Source organism: Chelonia mydas, chromosome 24 (genome assembly GCF_015237465.2).
Source record: "Chelonia mydas isolate rCheMyd1 chromosome 24, rCheMyd1.pri.v2, whole genome shotgun sequence".
Lineage (NCBI taxonomy): Eukaryota > Metazoa > Chordata > Testudines > Cheloniidae > Chelonia > Chelonia mydas.
Window position 1 is genome coordinate 3,939,312 of NC_051264.2, and position 17,575 is coordinate 3,956,886.

The 17,575-nt window shown below is 58.2% G+C and overlaps 3 protein-coding genes across 19 annotated transcripts in view; 1 reads left to right on the forward strand and 2 right to left on the reverse strand.

Moving 5' to 3' along the window:
• ARHGEF11 (Rho guanine nucleotide exchange factor 11) overlaps nt 1-2,405 on the forward strand; it is an 81,504-nt gene extending 79,099 nt beyond the window's left edge. For all 9 annotated transcript variants that reach the window (XM_043535262.1, XM_043535267.1, XM_043535264.1 and 6 more), the window contains one exon: nt 1,156-2,405. In XM_043535262.1, coding sequence (XP_043391197.1) covers nt 1,156-1,311 — 156 coding nt within the window. In that variant the 3' untranslated portion in view covers nt 1,312-2,405. The remainder of the gene's footprint in view (nt 1-1,155) is intronic.
• On the reverse strand, nt 2,398-14,052 carry LRRC71 (leucine rich repeat containing 71). Of its 7 annotated transcripts, none has more exons than XM_043535270.1 (16): nt 13,920-13,976; nt 12,969-13,090; nt 12,389-12,511; nt 10,922-11,123; nt 10,327-10,402; nt 9,741-9,815; nt 9,231-9,299; nt 8,605-8,764; nt 7,942-8,025; nt 6,782-6,871; nt 6,253-6,366; nt 5,586-5,700; nt 5,237-5,325; nt 4,415-4,523; nt 3,782-3,903; nt 2,400-3,027 (listed from the first exon to the last, which is right to left on the reverse strand). In XM_043535270.1, the coding sequence occupies exons 2-16, from the start codon at nt 12,975-12,977 to the stop codon at nt 2,728-2,730; spliced, it is 1,737 nt and encodes a 578-aa protein (XP_043391205.1). In that variant the 5' UTR covers nt 12,978-13,090; nt 13,920-13,976; the 3' UTR covers nt 2,400-2,727. The 7 variants fall into 7 exon arrangements, with proteins under 7 accessions (XP_043391206.1, XP_043391205.1, XP_043391209.1 ...); XM_043535274.1 differs by having other exon boundaries at nt 2,402-3,027; nt 10,922-11,062; nt 13,920-13,949; XM_037883569.2 differs by lacking the exon at nt 2,400-3,027 and adding an exon at nt 3,257-3,585 and having other exon boundaries at nt 10,922-11,062; nt 13,920-14,052.
• A 1,683-nt stretch (nt 14,053-15,735) lies between these two features.
• Nucleotides 15,736-17,575, reverse strand: part of PEAR1 (platelet endothelial aggregation receptor 1) — a 57,153-nt gene continuing 55,313 nt past the window's right edge. For all 3 annotated transcript variants that reach the window (XM_043535368.1, XM_043535367.1, XM_037883221.2), the window contains one exon: nt 15,736-17,370. In XM_043535368.1, coding sequence (XP_043391303.1) covers nt 17,210-17,370 — 161 coding nt within the window. In that variant the 3' untranslated portion in view covers nt 15,736-17,209. The remainder of the gene's footprint in view (nt 17,371-17,575) is intronic.

Here is a 17,575-nt window from a genome sequence, read left to right on the forward strand (position 1 = left end):
TGGGGTCTAAATTAGCTGTCACCACTCAAGAAAGAGTCATTGTGGGTAGTTCTCTGAAAACATCCATTGTGCAGCGGCCGTCAAAAAAGCCAACAGAATTCTGAGAATCATTAAGAAAGGGATAGATAATAAGACAGAAAATATCATATTTCCTCTATATTAATCCATGGTACGCCCACACCTTGAATACTCTGGGTAGATGTGGATGCCCCACCTCAAAAAAGATATATTGGAATTGGAAAAGGTTCAGAAAAGGGCAACAAAAAAATGATGAGGGGTATGGAACAGCCTCTGTGTGAGGAGAGATTAATAAGACTGGGACTTTTCAGCTTGGAAGAGACAGCTAAGGGGGGACATGACAGAGGTCTATAAAATCATGACTGGTGTGGAGAAAGTAAATCAGGAAGAGTTATTCACTCCTTCTCCTAACACAAGAGCTAGGGGCACCCAATGAAATGAATGGGCAGCAGGTTTAAAACAAACAAAAGGAAGTATTTCTTCATGCAGCGCACAGTCAACCTGTGGAACTCTTTGCCAGAGGATGTTGTGAAGGCCAAGACTGTAACAGGGTTCAAAAAAGAACTAGATAGGTTCATGGAGGACAGGTCCATCAAGGGCTATTAGCCAGGATGGGCAGGGATGGTGTCCCTTAGCCTCTGTTTGCCAGAAGCTGGGAATGGGCGACGGGATGGATCACTTGACTGGGGGGAGGGAGAGCTCAGTGGTTTGAGCATTGGCCTGGGTTGTGAGTTCAATCTTTGAGGGGGCCATTTAGGGATCTGGGGCAGAAATTGGGGATTGGCCCTGCTTTGAGCAGGGGGTTGGACTAGATGACCTCCTGAGGTCCCTTCCAGCCCTGATATTCTATGATTCCCTGTTCTGTTCATTCCCTCCAGGGCACCTGCATTGGCTACTGTCAGAAGACAGGATACTGGGCTAGATGGACCTTGGTCTGACCCCGTATGGCCGTTCTTATGATGACCTGGTCCCATGCCTTCCTACTTGCCAAATCCCTTCCCATCCCCTTGTACCTCAGTTTCCCCAGCTGTAGCCCAGGAAAACTATTGCCGACCCAGCAGGCACCAGGGGGCGGGTTGGCAGCCTGGAGCTTTGCTGACCATCCCTCTCAATGCTGCTTCTCTGCATCTCTTCCAGGCTGCCGAGTCCCCTCAGAGGAACCCCTCTGCACCAATGCCCTGCAACGAAGGAGAACTCCCCAAAGATGGCTGGGAAGCTGGAGCGGCAGGGCACCCCCTGGACCCACCCAAACTGGGGAAAGCCCCCTGGGAGGCGGGGCAGCCTGAATGTTGAAACAGGCCCATGGGGGCTGCGACTGGAAGCTCGGAGCAGAACTGGAATCCCGTGGGGAAGCGCACGTTAGTTTTGGCTGATCTCGGTGTCTCGTCCCAGCCATGGGGCTGGGCGGCCCTTTGCCTGGAGAGCGAGTGCCCGTCACCCTGCATGCTGCCTGCCGCTGGCAGGCCGGGCCCCCATCGCTGTCTCCACCTCTGTGCCCCCCACGGACAAGCATCGTCCCTGTACACGAGAGCTGGAATATAGTCTGTCGAAATGCACTTTTTGTTTCTCTCCGTGCTGAGGAGCCCACGCAGTGGATCCCGGCCCACCCTCTCTGCTGATCAGATATAAATATGTATGTATGTGCATTGGGTTCTTGTAAATAACTGGACTGTATCCCGTGACCCTGCAATGCAACGGCCATTACCACTATCCCGCTGCCCTGCCCTGCCCAGCCTGGGGAAATGGGATTCCCAGCGGCCCAGTCCTCTTACCACTAGGTGTCCCCTCTGGGCCTCTCGCTGTGTCTCCCCCGGCCCCGTGAAGCCACAGCGCGTGCTTCTGGCATTGCTGGCATTAGCTGGCCTTTCTCCCTCCAGCAGATGCGCTGCCCCCTGCTTCAGGCCGGCTTTTCTGTCGGGGCTGTCTGGAAAACGCACATCGCTCCACTGGAACGGCTGGATCCCAGGGCGGGCAGCGGGCTGGGAAAACGGGACACCCCACAGCCGTGTCTGCCGTGGCAAAATCCCTGCGCTGCTTGGAGACAGTCAGCCGGCTGGAGGGGTCGGCTCTGCTGTGCTCCTGGGGGCTGGATGAGCCCAGCCCGCTGGATACGATCGCCCCTAATGGTGAGCACAGCACAGCACTGACCAGCTGCTGTGGCTGGAGGGAGGAGCTGGGAGGGCCCAGGGTAAGACCCCACCCACTTCGCAATCGGCTTTTGTCTACTTGCAGGCTGCTGCTGCGTTGTCAGAGGCCAGGCCCCAGGCCTGCCCCCCTCAAGCTAGAGGACTGACTGTTGGCTGTTCCATGATGTATAATCCGTTTTATTTTCTTCCCTTTACTGGTAAAGATTTTTTTTTTAAAGAAAAGTGAAATATTCTTCCCTCGCTGGCATGCGTGTGATCCTTCCCCGGGGGGGTCTCGCTGCACAGCAGTGCCTGCTTTCACCCACTGCAGCATGGGAGACTGGGCCATCTCTTCCCAGCCCCCCTCTTTGCCAGCCTGTTAGTTCTGCCAGCCAGGTTCTGTCCGTAGCCCTGGCAGCTGTTCTCCACGGTGATGCCACACGGCAATGCTGCCGGGGGTACGAGTGTCATGGCTGGAGCAGAGAACGGGGCGCGGTGGGTTGTGGGCCCCGCCCTGCCCAATGCTGCTGCTGGGAGCGGAATCAGGCCCCCGCGTTAAATCAGCAAAATGGCTGACGTGTCCTTAACCCCCAGCTCTCCCAGTCCCCCGGCGGGGATGTCTCAGGGCTGGTTGACATGACTCGATTGGCCTGGCTCCATCACTTCGGGGTGAAAAATTCACAGCCCAGAGTGACTTGGGGCGGCTGCACTCAGGTCCGTGCAGCCAGCGCCTCTTGGGGAGGTGGATTCGCTGGGCAGTGTCTACACTGAGCAGTAGCCGTGCAAGTGAGGACAGGCCCTGGGAGCCCGCCCGTGCTCCCTTCTGCTCCCAGCACCGGCTCCCCTGGTGTGGGCACTGCAACATGCCCTGCAGGGTCTCGGGCTGGGAAAGAGGGAGAGGAGAGGTTAGCAAGTGTCCTGGGGGAGGACGGGGGCTCAGCGCTCCAGCCAGCACAGCGCTCTTGGGACCATTCAGTTATGAGGTCACTGCCTCTGACCCTGGAGACCCAGGTAGGCCTTCCCTCAGAGCTTCCTCCCCATTGCCACAGCTCCTGCGTGAGGAAGGGGCCCTGGCTGTGGAAAAAGAGCCTGAATTCCAGTGGGTGTAGAGGGCCCCAGCCCCCCGCCCCTTGAAGTTAATGCTCCACCCCAGAGCAGGCTGTGTCGAAACTATTTAATGGGAGGCGGGAACGGTTACAAGCTGGGCTGGGTCAGAGGCGGAGGGGATCAGAAATCCCACACAAGGCTGCCCTGGCGCTCTCCAGGTCCGTGGGACTCTTCTGCTCTCGAGCAAGTGGAGGCTTTCGCCCCTCCACCCCTAGCTGGGCACAGCCAGCTCCTCATCCGGCGCCTTGGACAGCTGGCTGTAGGTGGGGTCGCGCGGCAGCATCAGCTCCTGGAGCTTGGCAAAGGTCTTGCTGTCAGGAGGGAAGTGGTTTTTCTGAAAGGGCGGAAAGGGGGGTGGGTGAGTAAAGGGGGGGACTCGCTTCTGCTCCCATTCCAGCCCCCCCGCTCGTGGGGAATGCTCTACCTGCAGCTGTAAGCCCCGGCCCATACGGGGCACGGTCATGAATGAACAAGGGCCCTGGGGCTGGATCCAGCTCCCTCCCACCCCCATGCAGGAGCGTGGTACTCACCCCCAGAGACAGCCGCAGCAGGCCCGTCTGCGACTTGACCCCAGCCGTGGACTTGCTGGCCTGCTGCTGGCTCTCCATGGCTGCCAGGAACGCTTTCAGGCCCTGCTCTGTGATCTGGTTCCCTTGGGGAGGGAAGATGCGGCTCAGTGGCTAGTTTAAACCCCATCTCCTCTGGGGCCTAGGGTGGGGTTTGCCTGGGCCACTCCCTGGGACCTCAGCCAGGGCCTGCACCCATTGAAGACACTGGCCCAGCTGCTGTGGGGCAGAGGATCGGCACCTGGCTCTAGAAGCATGAGCGTCTCCTGCCTCTGCTGGGGATCAGGCCACCAGAGGGAGCCCAGGAGCCACGCGGCACTAAGGTGAGTGACCAGGCTGGGCTGCATGGATGGAAGTGAAGGAGCTCTGTGGATAGGGCCTGGCCCAGCACCAGGGGCTGCAGGCCCCACTCAGAAGGAAGGACACACGCAAGTCTGGCAAAGGCTGCTGCATCTCCCGCCCACTTCCACAGCTCCCAGCTCGGCTTGTTGGCCAAGGGCTGGACAGCCCAGGGGACCCAGCGCCGCACGGGGAACGCTTGCCCTGCAAGGCGAGATGGTGGGTTTCCAGCCAGCCCCGGGCCCCGGGCCAACGTACAGGTGAGGTTTAAGCTGATGAGCACACGGTTGCCTGGCAGGAAGACCTTCCCGTCGCGGTGCTCGGCCTGTTCCAGCAGTGGGTTCACGATCTCGGTGGGCTCCACCACCTGGGCACAGAGAACGTTTCACCTTCAGGCAGATCCCAGAGCTGCCCCTGGGAGCAGCTCGGCAGGGGCCCCCACTGCATTGGCACTGCCCAGGAGATGATGGGGGGCAGGGATCAGCCCATTGCTGGGTCTGATGTGGGGCAGGAGATAGGACGTTTTGGCTGGAATCCTCTTAAGTGCCTAAGGGAGTTGGGAGCACAGATCTCCTTGATTTTCCCTGGGCAGCAGGCTCCTTACTCCTCCAAGCCCCTTTGAAAATCCCCAGCTTTCATGCTGAGCCAGTGGTTCCACATCTTTTTATCCCAACGCAAGTCAGCCACCTCTGGGGCGGAACAGGGCAGTTGTTTGCACCATGCCCAGCCGGGTAGGAGTGGGAGTGAAGCCCACTGTATTCCCCCTGGCAGAGGCAGAATGGAACGACCTGTGCCAGAACTGAACCAAGAGCCATCACAGCAGCTCCAGCTGAAGGGTCAGTGACCCAGCCCGAGTTCCCAGGCCACCAAGGCCCATAACGCAGCTCGGGCTGTAACTGAGACACTAGCCCCGGAGGTGACCAGGAACTCAATTCTGGATCTTAGCCCAGAGCCAGGCTTCTGCCCCACTAACCCAGTGCCTTGAGAGCCTGGCCTACGGGCAGCAGGGAGCACTGTGTCTAGCAGTCCCTGGAGGAGCTGCCAAGCATCGTACCCCGTGGCTGGCCGGGGCTCCCTCACCTCCAACTCCGGCGGCAGGCTGCGCTTCTCCTTGGCGCCCGATTTGGTTCCTTTGCCTCGAATAACTTTTTGCTCCGGGGTGGAAACCGCTAGAGGGAGAGACACACCCAGAGCTGGGTGAAACACTCACAAACCTGACCGAACTTCTGCCACGCAGAGAGCTGCAAGCTGAGCCATGGGGGGCCCTCCCATGGGCCCTGCCTTGGAACCCACTGGCCAGGTGCCCGGCTCAGAGAGGGGCATCGCCTCCGGCCACCCCCCACTCTGGCACAGTTCACCATCTAGTTCCTTAGCCCATCTCTGGGGATCCCTTGCACAAGGGACAGGGGCGGTTAGAATTTCGACTCACTTTTCTTGGCTTGTTTAGCATCCTCCTTCTTTGCGGGCACAAAGGCTGGGCCGCCCACGACCCCCCCGCCACCTGCAGTGTTGGCCTGAGCTTTCTCCTCTTTCTTCGAAGGCTCCTGTAAGGAGAAGCACAGGCCTGAAGGGGGCGCTGGCAGGCAGGCTCGGCAGCTCTTTAATATCTGTCGCCGTTTGCAAAGTCCCCACCAGGCTTGACCCCACTTCACTTTTGGCCCTTCTCTGGCGCAAGCATGTAAACCACCAGCCTTGCACACCCCCAGTCCCGCATGAACCCTGTTTGAAGGATGGAGGCACAGGAAAGCCCAAGGTCACCAAATGAACCCAGTGGCAGAGCTGGGAAAAGAACCCAGGAGTCCTGATCCCTAAGTCTCTGCTCTAGCCACGAGCTCACACTCCCGCTTCAGAAATGAAATGAGAACCCAGGAGTCCTGAGGGTCACTCCCTGGCTCCACGAGCCCCCTCCTTTTCCTTAGCATTGCCACGCGCAAGTCCTGACCGCTGCGATCCCCCGATCCTTATGAAGAAGCGGATCTTTGGGAGCTGCTCGCTGTGGGGTTAACCCCTTGCTCCCAGGCAGGGTGGACACACCTGGAGTCCCTGGGAAGGGCTGCGTGGAAACTGTCCTACTCGGTTCAGCCCACACCCCTCACCTTTTTCTTGGACCCGCTCTTGCTCTGTTTGGCTGACTGCAGCTTGTCGATGGTGGTGTTGCTGACGAGGCTGGAGGGACGCTCGCTGCTTTTGGCATCTGCATGTCTCAGAGGCTGGAACCCAGACCCAGAGGGATTTTAATAGAGATTCGGACACCACAGGCTGCTCTACATTTGCTACCTTTAGGACCCTAGGCAGCGCTAACTGTAGCAATTCCCAGCATGGGGTGTCAACTGGCTTAGAACCAGGGACTCTCAGACCTCTATAATGTGAGCTAAAGGAGTGATGCCACTAGGTGGCAGCAGTAGTAGGCTGTTATCCTCTAGGTGGCTCAGAAAGTAGAGGGGAATACAGCACGCTCCAGGGTAAATCTTGTTACCCTCAGCAACCTGGTTCATGGAGCTCTGAGTTTATAGCAATGTTTGGCTGGCCGCTGTGGGAAAGAGGTCAGTCGCTAGCACCTCCCGCCCCGAGGTGAATTGATCTGTCGCCCTCAGGTGGGCGCACATGGCCTGGCAGGAACCTTACCGACCGGGACCGCTCCTGGGATTCCTTCTCCAGTGAAAGTCGCCTCCTTTCCACGACTTCGGTGTGAGTTAAAGCGAAAGGTCCCAGAACCTGCCCCAAAGCAATGGGGGAGTCAGTGTTGCTCAGTCTCTCTTGGTCACAATAGCTTAACTCCCCCTCCTCCGCCCCACAGAGGGGGCAGGCCGGGGACCCGGCACCACTTCAATCCCCGTCACTTCTCTGACCACAGCCAAGCTCGCAGATGTTACAACGGCCTGAGCCAGAGAGGTGCTGGGTACCCGCTGAGCATGCTCAGTCCCTCGGGATCGGGTCCCGAATTTCTGAGCTCAGGTCCTGCTCCCTCAAAGGGATGTGCTAGTACGTCCCTTTTCGGTCATTCATACCGGGGGGAAGGGGCTGGGAAGGACGACCAAATGGGAATGGGGCAGGGCAGCAGGGATTAGCCCTGGAATGTCCCGCTGCCAGATCAAGGCCTGGTGCAGGTCAGGCCTGGCCTGCGTTAGAGGAGAGCTGCAGATGGGGAGAAGAGCTGCGCGTCTGCTCTTTTGTGACGGATGAAGATGTTTTACACGTTAGAAATTCAGCTCGTTTCTCTCCCTCGCAGCCAATATGGAGAGCTGGGAGTGCAGGAGACAGGAGGCGCTGTGCCAGGGAAGCCTGGTTAGCTGAGAGAGGGTGGGATTTTGATTCAGACTGATTCAAACTCTCTTTGTTAACATGCATTCAACTCAAAGGCCTTTTAATGCCTGGGAGAAAAACTCTTTAGTTAAAGAGCCACCACCCCTACCCCTTGGATGAGAGAGCTCTGGATCCACAACTCGGACTCCTCCACAGAGCCCGCCACCCCCACTAAATGTTCCTGATAAGAATGGCCAGATTAGGTCAGACCAAAGGTCCATCTAGCCCAGTGTCCTGTCTTCCGACAGCAGCCAATGCCAGGTGCCCCAGAGGGAATGAACAGAACAGGGACTCATCAAGTGATCCATCCCCTGTCGCCCATTCCCAGCTTCTGGCAAACACAGGCTAAGGACACCCTCCCTGCCCAGCCTGGCTAATAGCTGTGAAGGGAGGGAGCAGTGGACACTGGGTCGGGCAAAGAATTTTTTAAAGGGTAAATCCATCCCCTACACTGAAGAGCAAAGGCCTTTTCCTGGACGCACCTCTGCGAGTTTGAGTGTTCCCTTGTCTCCGATCTGATTGTGTGCCAGAGACAGGCACAGCAGAGAGCGATTCAACCGCAAGCCCTGGACAGACCCCGGGGGGCGGCGGTGGGACGCAGACATGCAAGGAAAGGAAAAAAACCGTCAGCCGTGAGCAGTGACAGCCCTGAACCCTCCATCCGGCTGGGCTGGCTTCCCTTCACCAACTCCTCCTGCCGATGGCCCAGTTCCTGTGTCACAGGGGAGTTCAGTCTCTCCATGGCCCAACCCATCCTGCTGAGAGATCACCAGAGCTACGCAGCAGGTGGACTTTGAGTACTGGATCCAGCTAGACTGGATTGGCAGGAGAACATGCAAACCTCCAGCCTGTAAAGTTCCATCTCTTCGGCTTCCCTTCACAGCCTCAGCTATTAAGCCTCCCCCAACTGCCTGTTCCCGTCTACATGAGACAATTGGACTTAAACTGGTTTAAAAAATAACGTAGTGACAAGGCTAGGATTTGAAGCTAGGCCTCCAGGGAAGTGCCTTAACCACAAGGTCTCTGTCCCTCCCTACGTACCCAGATCTCCCTTGGCACAAGTTCCCAGGAGAGACTCCCCCTTCAGATGCTCTAGGGATGCTCATGCCCCAACACAGCCAGTCGCTTTCTCTCTCACCCCTCACCTCTGCGATGTAGCCTGCTCCCAAGTCTGAGATGTGATTGAAGCTGAGGGTCAGCGAGACCAAGCTCTTGTTGGAGGACTTCAGCGTGGAGAGGGCTTGGCCGATCAGCTTGGCGTCGGCATTGCCGATGTTGTTGTTTCTCAGTGACACGTGAGCCAGCCTGCAGGGGTGTTGGTAAGAGTTTCCAGTCAGGTCTGGTTGGACTGTCCTGCTCCCTGGGAAGGGAAAGAGACGCCCTGGGAGTGGGGAGGGGACTCTCCAGGACAGAGCCTTGCAGTAGGCGGGAGCAATCCCAGCCCCGCTCTGCCTGCGGCGTGGAAGGGTAGGAGGCAAGGAATCCGCACACCATGCGCTGGACTCTGTGTGGGCACCTTGCCGACAGGCTGAGGGTTTTGTTTATGAGAGTCTGAGACAAAGCACCCCATCCCGCCCAGTGATCCTCAGCCCTCCTCCCCACTGGGACTTCCCTCCCAGGAGTATCCCCCAGGGTCCCACCCATCCCACCCAGAGCAGACGCAGTGATCTGAAATTTCCCTTCCCTCCCCCAACGCTGTATCTGCCCCAAGTATGGTTAACTAGCATGCACTCCCCAGGACTCCTGGGTCTTCGATTCGGAAGGAACTCACGTGCTCTCCTCTCCGATCAGCCTGTAGAAGGACCCCTCGGCTAACGGGTTCCCCTCCAGCGTTAGTGTCCTGTAGGGAAAAGCAGAAACTAACCAAGGTGCTAGAGAAGTCACTTGGCCTGCAGACATGCACCCACCTCTGGAGTGGAACATGGCAGCTGCTTCACAGCGAAAAAGAAACACTACATAACAGCCTGGAAGGGAAAGTGAAGAATACTGTACACCACTGAAAAGGCAGGGGGAAATCTGAGGTAGGCAGCAGCCACCCCGCTAGGGCTTTGGGCAGGACAGTGGAGTTGGCGGTTCTGCTCTGGTACAGAGTGCCATGGGATCATCAATGAACTTCACAAAGCACTGCCTTCAGGTCCCATCTCACTGGCTCCTTCAAGGATCGTTACGATCAAATTGAAAAAGAAATGGGGTCCCCTTTCTGAGATGGGAGCCAAGAGGGAAGCAGCTGCCTCCAGCACTGTCTGAGCACCCCCATCCCCGCAGCTTAGCTCTCGCTTACTTGAGATTGGGGCAGTTTGGTAGGATAGCGATCAGAGAGAGGAGCGAGAGATCCGTCAGGCCGACCTTCCAGAGGCTGAAAGAAGAGAGACATGGTAGCCTTAGCAGCAGCATTAACTCAATAAGAGAGATCGTAAAGCATTCTCGTCCCCAGATGGGGAAACTGAGGCACGGGGAGGGCAGAGGAGTTGCCCAAGGTCACAAAGTGAGTCAACTGCAGAGACAGGCCTCAGAGGCCTATGCTCAAACCCCTTCACCAATATCTGCTCTTCAAAAGCGAATGCAGGCATTTCCCAGCACCCGAGTCCTGGCGTTCCAGAGCCCCCAAACTAGCTATTGGTTTTAAAGAGCTAACAGGGCCCCAGATTGATTCTAATTCCAGCATCCCAATTATCCAGTCAACTTGGAGGACACCAAGATCAGGATCTCAGAGAGGCAAGAGCCAATGCACTGGGAGGCAGCAAAACATGTCAGAGGGAGGCTTGGATACTGAGGGTTCAGAGAACTGAAATCCTGCTGTATTTCCTTGCCCGTCTCTGGGCCCTTTCAGTCAAACAGCTCCTGGCCCTGCCCAGCCCCTCACTCACTGAACAGCCTGCAGGTTGGCAAGGGCAGGCAGACACTTGCTGAAAACAGCCAGCATTCTCTCTTCGATTTTCCAGCCTGACAGAGAGAAAGCAGATGGAGCTGGTTATGCAGAAGAGAAAACAGCCAGAATGCGATCCCTCACCCCTGCCCTCAACTGCCCCTTGGCTCCCCGGCCAGCTTGGATGCCAGTTCGACATGGCACGGCTAGCTGGCTGGGCTCTGGTATGGCCTATGTTTTTTTTTTAAAAGGCTCCAGAGGCGATCGTGGCAATTACAAGCCTAACTTCAGTACCAGGCAAATTGGTTACAACTATGGAAACAGAATTAACAAACACAGAGACAAACCACTCTTGTGAAGGGCAATCATGCCTCACCAATCTATTAGAAGTCTTTGAGGGGGTCAACGAGCATGTGGACAAGGGGGATCCAGTGGATAGAGTTTACTTGGACTTTCAGAAAGCCTTTGACGAGAGAGGAGACGGGGGCAGTGCCCCGAAATACGGCCAGCGCCCGGTTTGAATCAGTCTCCCCCACCTCCCCCTTCCTGTTTTACAGGGCTGAGCGGGGCTATTCGGAGTGAGCTGAGCTCTTCACCTCGCAGGAAGATCTCACGGGTGCTCTTGGGGTCGTCATGCTCCACCTCGGTCTGGATGCAGGGCTGGAAGTAGGCGTACTTGCTCTGGATCTGGGTGAGGTTGGCTGGGACCTCCTTCTCGGCCAGTGTATCACTTTCCTCTGCCAGGCAGGGGGCCAGTCCGTCACGCGGGGGCAGGGGCACCGAGCCCGAGGGAGACTTCTGCAGCGCCAGGTGAAGGCTCATGCAGGCCGCTGCCCTGTGTCAATCACTCCACGCTGCCCCACCGTGGAGAGACCATCCCCTTCTAGCTGCATGGGCCTCTCTTCACTACACTCTGCCTTCACTAGGGCTGGGGAAGCTGGGAGACATGTTAAACCCATCTGGGGCTACATTGCCTTCCCAAACAATTTAACTAGAGCTTCCTGCCCCTGAAATGGATGGGATTGAAACGGACACGCACAATCTCCCTGCGACAGTCCTCTGCAGCTCATATCCCAGATGCATCCTCCACCAGCAGAAACGGCCAGCATCCCCTAGGTGAAAGCTGTTTTAGCTCCGATTTCCCCAGTGCCTTGCCCCCAACTTGGCCAGCTCCCTCAGCCAGGCCACTCACCCCCACTGTAGCCAGGTCCCCCCAACCCAAACCTGGAGTCCACTTGTAGTTAGCAAGCTGGAGAGCACAGAGCTCAGCCTGCACGAACAATGAAGTGCGCGACCCACTGATAAGCTGGGCCTCTTATTTCTTTGCCTTCTGGCATCTGAACTTCTAGAAGTTACGTTTCCCAGCTTTTCTCTGCAACGCCAAGGGCTGGAAAGGCCTTGTTCTTTCAGCGAAAGCGGAGCTTCTCCAGAAAGCAGAGAACTCTGGGAGCTGGGCCGTTAAGAAAACACTGAATCCTGCAAGTCTTGAGCCCTGTTCTCAGCAAATAGTCTTGCCGCCTTGCAGAACCATCTAGGAAAGGCTCCCGGGGAAACCCCCTCGTCTGGACATCACACCTCATTGTTCAAGGCTGCTTGCAAGCAGGGAGGGCACGGGGCCTAGTCTGAAGGCTGGTGCACGGAGTGCAGGAAGGAGGTTACAAGGGTGGCTGCTCTCATCTGACTCAGGCATTTGCCCCTTAGCAACCTATGAGAGAATAGCCAGAGCACAGCGTGTCCTAGCCCTGAGCCATGCCCGTAGGGTGGCTAGAACACAACGTGCTCTGGCTATTGGCTAAACTGCCATGATGGGGGCTGGCATAGAGCGGGCCTGCCTGCACTAAGCCAGCTGGGGAGACCCTTACAAATCTTGTAAAGACTTCAGTGCAGGGTCAAGGGAGCCACAGGCCAATGTGGGGTGGGGCTCCTTGCTGGTACAGAACCCCTTCCATTGCCCTCCTAAGTGCCGCCTCTTCTCTCCTAGCTCATGTGGGATGAATTCACAGCTGGGGTGAACAATACTCCCACCCTTTGCCTCACCGGGAATCCCCGGAGGCTCCACTCACCTGGCAGGAAGAGGTTACAGACAGATTGCAGCCTAACTGTGACCTTGGGGATTCTGGTGAGTCCGGCGCGGGAGCACAGCTCATTGAAATCCTGCTCCAGGAGGCCGGTGCACTGGTATTCCTCTGGGGAAAGAGCAGGGCAGGAGTCACTCCATCCACACCACAGACACTCCTAGAGCAGCTTTTGCGCTAACAGCATCTCAAAGCATCTTACTTCAGCCACACAAGCTAGTCGCAGAGACTCTTCACCGAGCACTGAAGTGGCTGTGTTTTAACAGCACCACCACAACTGTTCAGGCCAAGAAGTGAAGAACATTGCAAGGGGAATTCAGTTAGCTTCAATGGGAGGACCCACATGCGTATAGTTTAAGCATCGCCTAGGTCTTTATAGGGTCAAGGCCAAAGTCTGCTAGGGCCAGATTTTCCAAAAGAACCCAGCTCCCAGTCAGACACCTGAATAAGGGCCAGATTTCCTGGCCCTGGCATTATATGAGCAGGACCCACTGCCCGACTCAGCCAGTTAGACTGAACCGCCTGGGTGGCGTCCTTGCCAGGGAACAGAGCAATCGGGGGTCATCACCTTCACCATGTGGGTCAGTCCTTTTAGCCACGTTCTTTCCTTCCTCCTCAAGGCTCACGCCAGCCACTTTATCCTTGGCTCCCCGGTCCCCTTTCTTCCCCATAGTTACGCTCTTCAGGGCACTGGAGGAAAACAAGACGGGCTCAGCTGGTAACACGTGGTCAGAGCCGAGAGCACTGCCCAATGGGCTTTTGTGTCTCCCCACAATTTATATTTTTGCTCCTTCATTCCTTTGCTCCTGGGGGCAAGAAACCCCACCCCAGGTCCAGGGGGCTACGCCAGCACACGGCTGTGGTCACACGGCACTGGGAAGGGATGTGGCTCGGAGGGGGCGGGTGGGCAAAGGGAGGATCCGTGGCACGTCGGGGCGGGGGCATGGCATTGGCACCTGCACACAGAGATCCAGGGCGAGAGCTGCTGCTGCAGGTGGTGGACGATCCCTGGGCTATGGGAGGCATGGGGGGGGGGGGGAGTCCCAGCTGTGGTGTGTGTGTGTGGGGGGGGGGGGTCAGGGGCCTAGCAGAGGGACTCTCCAGTTTGGGGGGAGGGGGCCTGGCCGGAGGGGGGGGGGGTCCCCTGGCTGCGCAGTATGGTGGGGGGGCTGGCCGAGGGGGAGGGGTATCCCTGCCGGGGGGGTGGGGCTGGCTGCAAGGAGTGTGTGTGGAGGGGGGGGGGGGGTCCCCTGGCTGCGGGGAGTGTGCGGGGGGGGGGGCCTGGCCGGGGGGGGCGTGTCCCTGGCTGCGGGGTGTGGGGGGGGCCTGGCTGTGTACGGGGGCGGGGGGGGGGAGGTCCCTGGCTGTGGGCTGTGTACGGGGGCGGGGGGGTCCCTGGCTGTGGGCTGGGGGCGGGGGGGGGGGGGGGGGGGGGCCTGGCTGCGGGGGTTCCCTGGCTGCGGTGGGAAGCGGGGGCGGGGGCCCTGCACTGCGCGTGGGGGGGTCCGCATCGCCCCACCTGAGCCAGGGCGGCGGCGGCTCCGCTTGGGGCCTCCCCGGCCGGGCCCCGCGCGGGTCCCCATGGCAACGCGGGGCCGGCCGGCGCGGGGGCGGGGCCCGGCCGGCGAGGGGGCGGGGCCCGGAGCGGGCGGGGCGGGGCGGGGCTACAAGACGCTGCTGCGGGGGCCGGGGCAGCGCCCCCCCGCCCGGGAACCCCCGCCAATCCCCACCATATGAAAGGGGGGGGTCACCGTTGCCATGACAATGGGGGGTCCAGGTCACCATGGAAACCCCTGTGTGACTGATGGATCAGGGGCGTCCCCATGACCCCCATCCCCCGAACCTGGGCACGGCCAGCTCCGTTCCCATGGAAACGGGGGGGGGGGGGTCCTGTCACCCTTAAAACTGGGGTCACCATCACCACGGAAACCCCCGCGTGTGGGTGACGTCCGGCCGGAGGTGGGGGGGGGGGGTCACGGCGCTGCGTGCCCACCCCGGGTTATCCCAGCCCCCTAGAAACGGGACCCCCCCCTCACTGTGGCGATAGAGGTGGGGGGGCTGTGGAAATCGGGGGTGGGGGTGCCCCATAGGGTGACCAGATGTCCTGATTTTACAGTGACAGTCCCCAATTTTGGGGTCTCTTTCTTATATGGGCTCCTATTACCCCCCCACACCCCCTGTCCCCATTGTTCACATTTGCTGCCTGGTCCCCCCTGTGCAGCCCGGTCACCCCCGTGTAGCCCCCGGCCCTTTGAGCCTGGGGGTCCCCGCCGGCCCGGCCCGCTGAGCAGGCCAGCCGGGTACAGATGGCCTTGCTCTCCCGCCCACCCTTCCTCTCAAGCCCCTGCCTGGCACGGCTGGCTCCAGCCCTTTCCCCTTTGTGCCGTGCTCCCGCCTGGGTGCGGAAAGTATCCGCGGGTGTAACAATCTGTGGTAGGTGTGCGCATTGGGTGGGGGTGCGGGGGGCTACAGGGCAGGGCTGTTCTGTCCTCCTGGGGCAGGAGAAAAGGGTAAATTTCATCCCATTTTCTAGTCAGGTTTAACTGACCCCACACACAGCGAGTAAGAAATCCAGAGAGGCTTACAGCGTGGATTGCAATTGCCGGGGTGCGCTGGGACAATTCCCTTCGAGTCTCTCAGTCAGCATCACCGTTAGCACCATTTTACAGATGGGGGAAACTGAGGCACAGAGACCTGAAGGCACAAGTAGACCCCAGGAGTCCTGGTTCTGTGCTCTACCTGCTGGGCAAGACTGTCTCCCTTTTACCACTTTAAAGATCAGTGGTGGACTTAATGCAGGATTTAGAGGCAGTGACATCACCACAATGAAAAACCATATGTCCTGCCTCCCCTGCTCAGCATGGTGGTTTCCCTACGTTCACAGGATGGGCTTGTGGTTAAGGCACCGTACGTGGACTCAGGTGATCCGAGCTCTGTTCCTTGGGTGTGTGACCTGTGGTAAGCCACTTCACCGCTCAGTGCCTCAGTTTCCCCATTTGTGCAATGGAGATAATCTTTTCTTTGTCTATTTGGAGTGTCAGCTCTTCGACGTAGGGACTATCTCTCAGTCTGTACCTATAATGCCTAGCAAAACGGGTCTCCACTTTTGGTTGGGGCCTCTAGTTGTTACTGGAACCAAAATAATAATCCCTCTCATGTCCCCCTGCAGCCCATGCAAGAGCATTCCCTCCTCGCCAAAGGGTAACATTTGGGAGTTCAGTGTCTTTGCTCACCCCAGGTCCTGTTTAATCTCATGGCCGTACCCTGACTATAAGCCTGTGGGGTGATGTCAGCAGTTGGGTGGAGGCTGAGCCAAAAACTAGACAGTTGCATAGTTAAAAAACAAACACAAACATCTTTATTTACATGCACACTGGAGCTGTATCAATCGGGCTACAGATCCCAGCTCTCCCCCAGAGCAGAAAGGGAAGGAAACCCAGCTATGTCCCTTAGGCCAAGTTCAGCCTGCTGGGCTAGTCTGCTCTACCTGGAGGTGTCATAAACCGAGACCATGTGCAGAGAGACTCCAGCCCTGGAGCTCAGCCCTGGCCTCTCTCACCTGAGCCAAGGAGGAGCTCCCATTGCTGCAGGTAAGTTAAGTAGCAGGCTGTTACAGCTGCTGGGGCTGGCTGCTAGGGGGAGACACATTAGGCCGGTATATTGCACAAGGTGGGGTGGTATGCTGTGATGGGAAGGGGTGCGCTGAACCCTCAGCAGCTTCACAGTGGTGGGACCGTTGTGGGGGGGGTTGAATGGTAGGGAAGCTTGGATTCAGAGCTACCAACTTCCCCTAACAGCGCAAACATCCTCTACGGCCCATCTCCAGCGGGGCTCATGGCGGGATGAAATGAGGCAGGTGTTTGGAAGCTGAGTCTAGATGCAAAGCGAGGCCAAGCCAAAAGCCCAGATCCAGTCCCCCTCCACAGGCTGGAATCCGGATTGGGAGCCGAATTCGGTGGCGTCTCACTTCCCAGCCATGTCTCTCCTGGGGCTGCAGCAGGGCTGGTCTTGGGGTGTTTAGTCTGTGTCAGCAGGGCGCAGCGGTCCAGTGTCTGCAGCTGCCCTGCTGGGTTATCAGTCCCTTTGTGGGGGCTCACTGGAACACCTGCCGTTCCGCCCCCCAGCACTGTGGTGTCCCGTTCACATCAGCTCCACCGAGGCAGGCTTCTCCTCCGGATCAGTCCTCCCCCTAGTGCAAAGCTGTGCCCTTGGGGCAGAACACGCCTGCCGATGGCTTGACTGGGGACCCCACCCTGAAGACAAACACCCATGGGGGGTGGGGCGAACACGGTGGGGCAAGTGGGATGCCGCAGCTGAGGCAGGAGCAACACGATTTTGCAATGTGCCCCCATTCCAACACCACCCCACCAAGATCCACATCCCTGCGGCATGCGGGAGGCTCAGGATCCAGATGTGGGTGGGTGAGATTCTGTGGCCTGCGTTGTGCAGGAGGTCAGACTAGACAATCAAAATGGTCCCTTCTGACCTTAAAGTCTATGATTCTATGTGAACGTCACAGACTCTGAATCCTCGCCTGGGGGAAGGCGATGAGCTATATTCAACCCCAAGCGGCTGGGTCAAGGGGTCCGACTCCCCCCTTCCCTAGTCCTTAGCGGCTGTTGCATTGTACAAGCAAAGACAGAGGCTCTGGGTGAATCCAGGGGGGTGCTGGTAAATGGCCATCCACGGTCCTGCCATGGCTCTCCACCTGCTGGGATTCGGAGCTAGTCCTCCAACTTTCCCTGGGAAGGGTGGACAGAGAGGATGGGGAGGATGGACGAACACAGAGAGACAGCGCCCCGTGGCTCCTCACCGGTCCTGCCTCCGGAGTGGCGGGGATGGGGGGTAGTGCCGGACCGGTGGCATGTCGTAGTGACTGGGGATGTGACTGTTCTTGGGGGAGTCATAGTGGTTGGGGGGGACGCTGGGGGCTGCTGGAGAGACACCTTCTGCCCCCGGGGGGCAACTCTCTAGAAGGAGGAGAAGAGGAAAGACAAGGGCATTACCAAAGGCATCTGTGAAAGTGTCTCAGGACGGGCTTGTAGTTAAGGACTTGGGAGATCAGGGATCGATTCCAAACTCTGCCACAGACTCCCTGAGTGACCCCGGGCCAGTCACTTTACGGGTCTGGGCCTTGAATCCCCATCTGTAAAATGGGGATAAGGACCCTTCCTT

What these genes read in the sequence shown, in the direction of transcription:
- LRRC71 (XM_043535274.1), bottom strand. Translation starts at nt 13,071, where the DNA reads ATGGGGAAGAAAGGGGACCGGGGAGCCAAGGATAAAGTGGCTGGCGTG. An exon ending in CCGTGAGATCTTCCTGCGAG is followed by an intron (nt 10,403 to 10,921) that starts GTGAAGAGCTCA and finishes TCTCTCTGTCAG; the next exon opens with GCTGGAAAATCGAAGAGAGA. An exon ending in GAACACTCAAACTCGCAGAG is followed by an intron (nt 6,872 to 7,941) that starts GTGCGTCCAGGA and finishes GCTTTGGGGCAG; the next exon opens with GTTCTGGGACCTTTCGCTTT.